Source organism: Patiria miniata, unplaced genomic scaffold, assembly GCF_015706575.1.
Source record: "Patiria miniata isolate m_02_andy unplaced genomic scaffold, ASM1570657v1 HiC_scaffold_29, whole genome shotgun sequence".
Classification (NCBI taxonomy): Eukaryota; Metazoa; Echinodermata; class Asteroidea; order Valvatida; family Asterinidae; genus Patiria; species Patiria miniata.
In genome coordinates this window covers 8,392,773-8,402,714 of record NW_024037068.1, presented here as the reverse complement: position 1 = coordinate 8,402,714, position 9,942 = coordinate 8,392,773, and the positions used below count along the sequence as shown (strand labels likewise).

Here is a 9,942-nt window from a genome sequence, read left to right as displayed (position 1 = left end):
GCCGAAGAATGGTTAGACAAATTAAAGTTGGCTGAGGGATACCCCAAAATGTGACAGCTTTGTAAATTCTTTTGACTGGGTCAGTCAGTCAGTCGGTCTGTTTGGTCAGTTTGGAAGACAGTATAGGGTGGCACTTCAAGTTGATCGAAAAGGTGTCAGGACACTCTGTCTTGCACCTGTAGATTCTGACAATTCAGTCATCTTCAGCAACCTCATTGTCTTTGAGGGGCATGGTCCTTGTTATTTTAATCATGGAGGTAGAATAAGATGTTTTAATTCAGTTGCAATGAATGTCAAACGTCTATTGATGCGTGTCTAGTGGTACAAAAGCATCGGCCACACACGGCAAAGATGGCCGTAAAGGTGTAATACAAAGGATTTATACAGTACAGGGCGTCTCATCTAACGCCCCCCCCCCCCTCCAAGACTCGGTCATGACCCGCCCCTAAGGAAATGTTAATTTCACTGCCACTGTATGTGATGCTAGACGTCAACCAGTTAACGCCCGCATTATTATGTGATGACAAAAAAATAGAAACACTAGAGCTGGTAGACTCGCACACGTACTACACGCATTCCACTTTTGCAGATGTCACACCCCGTTGCACACGACTGCATTATTTAGGCCCATCGATAGCTAACTGCAAGGTCTTTCTGATTATCAGATTATTCTGTGCAGATTATACGGGGACTGAAAGCCAATTTCCACCACAGACACACCTGTGTGTGTTTGCGGCACAAGTTGCAAGCTTGTTTACCAAGTACACGGTTGTCTGCACACCACCACAGGCTTCAGCTTTTGTCGCCACCCGGCAGCTGAAGTGTTTGTATACCGTCGCCATGCCCAAACCGGACCGGCAGAGCTACAAGAAAGTCGGGGATAACGCAGAATCGGGATCCCAGCCCAACCCAGGTAGGAATGATTGAAAAGCTGGCAATTTTGCCAGTTTATCTCATGCTTTGTTCTTATTCCTCCATGGCTACAGGTACATAATTGCATAGAGATTTGACTAGAGTGGTCCTGATTGTCAGTAAAATAATTATTCTCGTGTATGCATGCATCATGTACATGTACTGTGTGTACATGTAGCATACCCGCACGCTTGATCTTCAATACAAATATTTGCCAAATGCTATCGAACAAGTGCTATGATTTGGCGCAGATTTTTATGGGGGTATAGGGCTGGGATCCAATATGGCTGTCACACAACCATGGAGCTATCATAACTCCATGTCGATGTCGCAACCATCATAATTACACGTCTGATGTAGCCCATTGCATCTTGCAAGGAAGATATCGATTTTAATTATAGACTCCTTGCTTGCATGTATCGAGGAGGGCATGATGCATGTGAGGCATTGTATTCATGCAGCGTCAAGGTCGACTGGTCCAGCAACTACCGTTTCAGCTGCATCCACATTGCACCCACAGTCCTTTTTTTTATTGTGAACGATAAACTGAGACCATCGACAAGTAATGCCTGCAGATTGGTGACCTTATTTTGTCATAGAACGTTTTATACACCAATTAATGCCATTATCAATATATACATCGATCATAGACTGGTGACCAATTCTTATATTTGTGGATTGTGAAAGATGGAGCCAGAGATCGATGATCGTCAGACAAAGTGCAGATTGAAAGAAAACATGAATCGAGGTCGAAGAAAAATTTCCCCAAAGACTTTGTACGCGCCCAACAAGTGGCATTTGGATGCTGCATTCCTCCCATGCCTTCACCACGGACCATGCCTTCACCAAACAACGGCCACCGCCCACACATGTGCGTGTGTGACCTGTAAGGCCTGCGAGTGAAACACTACCAACAACTGTGCAGAGGTCATGCTCAGAAAGCATTTAAATCGGTGATGGCGTTCCAAACTATTAGACCTTTCTTTGTAAACAAAATACATGTACATGTACATTGTGTAAATCATCCCCGTGTCACAGGTGAACCATCACCTGCCGAACTGTCCCTGTTGCCCCCATGTCTGTCGTCTGGGCATGCATGACGGTAAATAATTCCGCTCGTGTCGCCATTCTTTCAGAAAGGTTTGATCAGCTGTTCGTGTTGCGGACGCATTTTTCTTCATCGATACAAAACCAAATTATCACGTCATTATTTAAATTATACAAGGTGAGTCAAAAAAACGAAACCCAAATGTCGGGACTATTGTTTTATTAAAGTTCTTCAATGTAGCACTTTCAAAATCTAGGACATGAAAGCCCAATTCATAATCTTTCTTTTAGTACAAGAGTCTTTCCAATCACTCATGTACTTTTCAAGTTACGGAATTTTAAACACAACCACCGTTTTTAGGTTCTGTCCGAGGATCACAAAAAAAGGTGTGAGTTCTTTCAGCAAAGCGAAAACAATTCACACACATCCCTACGTGATTCGGTTTCGATTTGCTGAAAGAACACTGAACTTTTTTTGTGATCCGTGGACAGAACCTTAAAACGGTGGTTATGTTTAAAATTCTGTAACTTGAAAAGTACATGAGTGATTTGAATGATTCGTGTACTGAAAGAAAGCCTATGAATTGGGCTTTCATATCCTAGATTTTGGAAAGTGCTACATGCAGAACTTCACTGAAACAATGGTCCCAACATTTGGGTTTCGGTTTTTTTTACTAAACCTTTATCGCCTGGAAGTTTTAACGAACCTTGTTATATTAGACCGACTGCATTAGGCAGCCATCTTTGAGGTTGCAATGTTAATTCATTAACACCCAATGCAGGTCTGCTAATCATACGCATTCTTGTGATACCTTGCTCTATGACTAGAGCACACACCTATTCGAGATGATGGCTGTTTTGCAAACGATCTTTAGAACTGGATGTATTGAAAACGATCTTGAGAACTCGTACAAAAGGACCGGCATGTTTCCATTTGCGAAAGGTACCAATGATCCACATACTACTAAGCTGCTATTTCCTTTGAAATTATTTCGCTTTTTGATAGAGCCTAAATGTATCCCCTTCCCTGCATCTTATAGACTAGAAACACTGGTTACCGTTCAAATCGCTAGAAATTAATTATATAACCGTCCTGCTTGAAACCTTTAAATAAACATAAGATAAACGGACTTCGCGTCAGAGATTATTTTTAGGCCTGCGTCCTTGTAGGGTTTAAGGCATGTTGTAGATCTATTATGTGGTTGCACGGCCTATTTATTATGAAAAATATTTTTAAAGTTGCTAACGTGCTATATCTTTACAGGTGTTTCAATTTGAATAGAAATTACATGTGGCTTTTTGCCATTGCGACCTTCAAATCATAATGCACGTAAGCGCTTTCAGTGTACTTTTGAAATGTCAGATGCCGCGTATTGTTCGCGCGGTAATGTTCAATACGATTTCCATTTTTCCCGCCAGAATTGACATTAGAATCCACATTAGAATCCATGTACAGTATTAAGCAAAACGGGCAAGTTACACATTTTGAAAACAGATGATACGGTTTATAAAGGAGATTGATAGGCAACCAACTGAAGTCGTGTAAAACGTTACAATGGTTGACTTTGACAAGGGTAGTTTGTTGGTTTTGTTTGTATTCAGTTTTCTGAATTTCCTTTTCATTGTCCGTGCATTCGACTTTGAGAAACAGACAGCCAATTACGTTACCTGTGCAATCATTTAGGCAAGCATACCTTTTCTAACACTGACTTCAGGTACAGCTAATGTGATTGACGGTTAATTGTATCTGGTGCAGATGGCATTAAACTCAAAGTGAAATAAAATGGTGAATGTTGGAAATCGCCCTCTAAAAGCGAAAAAAAAGAGGCCTTGTAAACGAATCTGAATCGAGAATGGACATTTTATGACGAAAGGTGCTGCTCAATCACTTTTTTTGATTGAACTGAAATGGAATCGAATGCTCTGGTAGCGAAAATGAAACGCGTGTTCAGAGCGATTCTCAAATTCAGACGAAAACGAATGACCGATTTTCAGAAATGAATGAACATTAACTTTAGCAAATTGGCTGGGAAAACCTATATTTTCACAGGGTTCTGAAAATCAAAATTTAGCGGATGTGTCAAGAAAGACTTCGGGAAGTTGAACTCGACCTGCTGCTTGCTCAATATCCGACACCAAACACGCTTGCGATAAAATAAGTCATAGACTAAAACTTAAAAGACCGGCCAAAGGGCCCATGACATGAATTTTACTTGGGCTCATATTTTGTGCAATTTTTACTCTTAAATGTATGAAAACTGTTTGACGTCCATTTTTGGTTAACTTTTTTTTTAACATTTCAAATTGTCCATGCTTTCTATTCCTTGACAAATGATGGCGCTGTTGTTGTGATGTCATTTCAGGAAGACACTGTTCAGTCTAAGGGTTTTCCGATAAAATTCCGTTAAACCCCGAAGTTGCTCATCGATAACATTTGACGCAAGGATGATCTTAATTGACAAGGATTGCAGTAATTCAATGAAAATCACTAAAGACGAAATCAGATATGGACGTCGTCGTTCATTGCGTCACCGTTTACGAATATAAAGTTGCGATCGCATTTCCAGGCTTTCACAGAACAAGGAACTTCATTATGTGATGCGATCAAGCTAAATGAGTCGTTTGTCGACTCTGGTGGATTTTGTTTTTATTACATTACAGATTTGAAAAGAGCACAATCTCAGCATAACTGCTGTGAAAACCGCATGCTGGAACCATCTTCAAGACGGAACACCAAAAGATGTAATGAAGTGATGTGATGAAGTGGCCCTATTTTGGCCTGAATCTCCAAATGAAAATTCCCGACAAATGAAAGACCATTTGGCTTGATCGCATGTAACCAAACACAACGGCCCTCTTCCGAATGTGTGAGATGCTTTTGGCGTTTTGAAGCCGTCAGTTGCCAGACCACTGACAAAAAAAATGGCCCAACAAATGTTGGTACTTGCTCTATGCACTTGCCTTTATGTTTTCAAGTCAGTCCCCTACCCTTGACTAAAGGCTAGCCTCGCCAGCTAAGGTGACTCGTGCGTTCGTGGTGTAGTGCTATTATCAACAGCGCCCTCTTGCGGTTGATTTCGTCAATATTTCCTGAGCTACGTCGTTGATGGTGAACAATTTTTTTTCCCAGCACATTTCCGTATTTTGGATTGCCTGTCGCCCTGTTGGGCAAGGTGTCCCCAACTTATTAGAAATGCAGTGATTGAATCTCGGTATTTAAGAGAAGGAATGTGACAACTACATGTACTGAAAAGTACGCCCATCGCATTGAGAACTGATTTTAGGAAATTTGGTAACCGGCTCAAAGCCGCCGCAGGCCTATATGTCTCATAGGGTTCCTAGTCTTTGGTAATTGAATAAAAAGTCCCCCCCCCCTTGCTGAAAAATAATAATAATAGTTCATAATTCAAACAGGCGCGGACACTTGACGTCCTGCATTTTGATGATCAACCACGCCCTAATTCATGGAGACCATTTGGTTCCGTTGACTTGAACTGATCCATTAATGTTTAGATTTTACTGTATATGAAACGAACCCTTCGTAAAGGCACGATGCACAGTGTCAATGTAGTTTTCTTTTAAACAGAACTTGAACCTCAGTTTAGGGTTATTCCACAAACCAAATTGTCATTCAACCTCATGGTGTATAAAGGTCGTTAAGGTGATGGCGGTACCTTAGTCAGTGGTCTGTAACTTCTCATTAGATGTCACATAATATTTGATGTATTTTTGCAACAGTGGCTCGTTAATAAAAATGTCTGACATGCAGTGTTGTAGGTCTCGAGACCGGTCTCGGTCTTGGTCTCGGTCTTGGTCTCGAGACCACTTTTTGCCGGTCTCGGTCTCGGTCTCGGGAGCTGTGGTCTCGGTCTTGGTCTCGGTCTGGGTCCCCTTTTGTCTCGATATTTTGGCTGGTCTCGAGTCGAGACCAGCCAAAAAGTGAGGGGGGCGGATTCCGCCCCCGGCCCTTTTAGGGTTAAGTAAAGAATCAGTTTAGGGCAAATGTGACTGCAGTGTGATACTAATGGACATGTCTCTCTTCACTTTCTAGTGAGTGAGGCATAGTCCAATAGCCATTGCTCCTCTTCTTATTTCTCGTTTTTTATTATGGGATGATCTGTTGAAACAAGCACTTTATAGCCATCCTCATTGATTCCAAATACAACTGAGATTTAAATCTTATGAATCAAGACTGAAACATTATTTTTACCGTCAGATTTTGTGTTTTGAATATGGGGAACGATTCAACTCTTTTTCCCTAGAAATATTGGTGATTTTTTTCTATTTTCCTTTTCAATTTTTTCTTTATTCGTGGAGGCGGAAAAACGTTTTTTTTTTCATTATATTTATTAATGGATATTCATCAATTCGTAGACCGTTAAATTGGTATTAGTGGTGGACAGCTGAATTTTGTGATCTCTTTATTAAAATAGACACGACTTGGGAGTAGAGTATGCAAATTACGTGAAATTTTCACAGTTACTACTCAATAACATGTTCTTTATCCCAATTATATTTTTTACAAAATGGAGCGTGCCATTTTTTTTTAATCATACGGTCACTTTCTTTTTGACTCGCCATGTATTCATCTTTTCATCTGTGATAAACACAAATTGAGCTACTGCCATGGTCACACAAAAATAGAGTCTAATTGCCTGCCTCGTCTCCTTCCTAAATGTCAATTGCATTTGCATGAGTCGAGAAGAATTGTGTTCCATTAATCGCTATGCTGTTTACGGCCATCACAATAAACGATTAATATATTGGCAATATGTCGTACTTGTTAATCACTAAAATATTTAAGTAAATCGCCCAGCAAAGTAGCCGATGCGGGCAATACGCTGGCACGGTAATACGCTGGCACGTTACAAAACACAGAGAGGCGTGCGCACTGAGCCATGAATCCTGAAAGTACATCTCGCCCACCACATTCAGTTTGTGACAGCCCCTTCTATTGTGTCGGCCATATTCTCAAATAGGCTAATGGCGATGATGACGGCGGGCAGATTAACAGAAGATAGATCAGGCACATATGGTTCATCAATCTTCTATAGTATATGTAACGTTATTGACATTAAACAAAAATAAAGTGGCATTACATTTCAGCCTTAGCCAGGCCTTCTTCAGAGGTAAATGACAGAGGAACAAGAAACAAACATGTAGGGGACACACAAACATGCAGGGTTGGAAGGAGAATCACAAAGAGGGATGGGGGGGGGGGCAGACCAATCCATATCTGGCTACCATCTCTCAATTTTTTGGTCTACATGTACAAATCTATATTCCATGACTGAAATTTTAAAAAATAAATCAATATTTTCTTGCTCCAATTTTTTTTCGAATCAGGTTTACAAGGAGGTCCAATGTAAAATTAAAGTTGCATTTAAATATCCGTAAGTGGTCATTGCTGAAACCAAGGGGTGGCTGTGGAGTTTAGGGTCCGAGTTCCTATAACAGATGAAACATCCACCTTTAACTTTTTACTTTTGTCAAGTTTCAGCATGTTCAAGTTTTGCAAAAACTAGTACAAATTGTCGTACTCCTAAGTTAGAGTTTCTTCATCAGATTAACACTTTATAGTAGTTAAACAATATTTAAGAAAAAAATATTTTTAAAAAAGTGGCAAAAATATATGGAGTTCATCAAATAAGGTTTTCCCCTTCTTTAAATTAGGTTGTTTCCAATTTTTTTAATTGATTGTGACAATAACAAATTCTGTTGCCATGTTGTAATTTATGGCATGAAGCAAACACGAAGAGCACTCGCATGACACAATTAAGCAGGTACAAGTGATTCCTAATTTTCAATCACTTCCTTCACATCCCCATGAACATCAACATCTCAAGGACAGACTGTTCAGCTGTAATTAGTGTCTTGTTGTTTATTAAGATTATTGTTATTTATTATCCGCGGTCTCGGTCTTGGTCTCGGTCTCGGACTATCTGGTCTCGACTACAACACTGCTGACATGTTACACCTCTGAATTTACGGGAATTGCCCTTTAAATAAAATATGATAGCATTTTAATTTCATATTTCAAGAAAAACAACGTAAGGCTGAGCAACAGGAAAATCGGGGAAATAAAAAAGCATTCCGAATAACATTTCGCAATATCACAGCGTTGCCATTTCCTGAGAGGTCATCACTGTTATTAATAACAGCCGTTCCCTGACGACGAATTATTTTTACTCATTGTATCGATGTGTTAATTAATAACAAAGGCAGTATGCCGTCAATGGATGACAATGTAGGCCCACACATGCAGTTGTTTTTCATTTAACGAATAAATAACACATCGATATTTCTCACCTAGAACAATAGCAGCGAATGTCAAGTCTATTGATAGTGGACAGATCCTTAAAAACGGTGGTTATGTTTAAAATTCTGTAACTTGAAAAGTACATGAGTGATTTGAATGATTCGTGTACTGAAAGAAAGCTTATGAATTGGGCTTTCATATTCTAGATTTCGAAAGTGCTGCATGCAGAACTTCACTTAAACAATGGTCCCAACATTTGTGTTTCGGTTTGTTTTTTTACTCACCCTGTATCGCCTGTAAGTTTTAACGAACCATGTTATATAGACCGACTGCATTAGGCAGCCATCTTTGAGGTTGCAATGTTAATTCATTAACACCCAATGCAGGTCTGCTAATCATGCCAGTTCTTGTGATACCTTGCTCTATGACTAGAGCACACACCTATTCGAGATGATGGCTGTTTTGCAAACGATCTTTAGAACTGCATGGATGTATTGAAAACGATCTTGAGAACTCGTACCGGCAGTTTCAATTTGCGAAAGGTTCCAATAATCCACATAATACTAAGCTGCTATTTTCTTTAAAAATTATTTCGCGTTTTGATAACGCCTACATGTAAATGCATCCCCTTCCCTGCATCTTATAGACTAGAAACACTGGTTACCGTTCAAATCGCCAGAAATTAATTGTATAACCGTCCTGCTTGAAACCTTTAAATAAACATAAGATAAACGGACTTCGCGTCAGAGATTATTATTAGGCCTATCCGTCCTTGTAGGTTTTAAGGCATGTTGTAGATCTATTATGTGGTTGCACGGCCTATTTATTATGAAAAGTATTTTTAGGTTGCTAACTTGCTAGATCTTTACAGGTGTTTCAATTTGAATAGAAATTACATGTGGCTTTTTGCCATTGCGACCTTCAAATCATAATGCACGTAAGCGCTTTCAATGTACTTTTGAAATGTCAGAGGCCGCGTATTGTTCGCGCGGTAATGTTCAATACGATTTCCATTTTTCCCGCCAGAATTGACATTAGAATCCACATTAGAATCAAAAACGGGTAAGTTACACATTTTGAAAACACATGATACGGTTTATAAACGAGATTGATAGGCAACCAACTGAAGTCGTGTACAACGTTACAATGGTTGACTTTGACAAGGGAAGTGTTTTTTTAATTTTTTACTCAGTTTCCTGAATTTCCTTTTCATTGTCCGTGCATTCGACTAACAGACAGCCAATTACGTTACCTGTGAAATCATTCAGGCAAGCACACCTTTTTAACACTGACTTCAGGTACAGCTAATGTGATTGACGGTTAATGGAAAAGAAACCCCTGAAATGGAATCGAATGCTGTGGTAGCGAAAATGAAACGCGTGTTCAGAGCGATTCTCAAATTCAGACGAAAACGAATGACCGATTTTCAGAAATGAATGAACATTAGTTTTAGCAAATTGGCTGGGAAAACCTATATTTTCACAGGGTTCTGAAAATCAAAATTTAGCGGATGTGTCAAGAAAGACTTCGGGAAGTTGAACTCGACCTGCTGCTTGCTCAATATCCGACACCAAACACGCTTGCGATAAAATAAGTCATAGACTAAAACTTAAAAGACCGGCAAAAGGGCCCATGACGTGAATTTTACTTGGGCTCATATTTTGTGCAAATTTTACTCTTAAATGTATGAAAACTGTTTGACGTCCCTTTTTGGTTAACTTTTT

At 39.7% G+C, this 9,942-nt stretch overlaps 1 protein-coding gene across 7 annotated transcripts in view; it reads left to right on the top strand.

Moving 5' to 3' along the window:
* The first annotated feature begins 555 nt into the window (after positions 1-555).
* Positions 556-9,942, top strand: part of LOC119735946 (anoctamin-4-like) — an 80,740-nt gene continuing 71,353 nt past the window's right edge. For 4 of the 7 annotated variants that reach the window (XM_038209917.1, XM_038209913.1, XM_038209911.1 and 1 more), the window contains exon 1: positions 556-913. In XM_038209917.1, coding sequence (XP_038065845.1) covers positions 841-913 — 73 coding nt within the window. In that variant the 5' untranslated portion in view covers positions 556-840. The remainder of the gene's footprint in view (positions 914-9,942) is intronic. The other 3 variants (XM_038209910.1, XM_038209914.1, XM_038209915.1) reach the window with 1 other exon arrangement.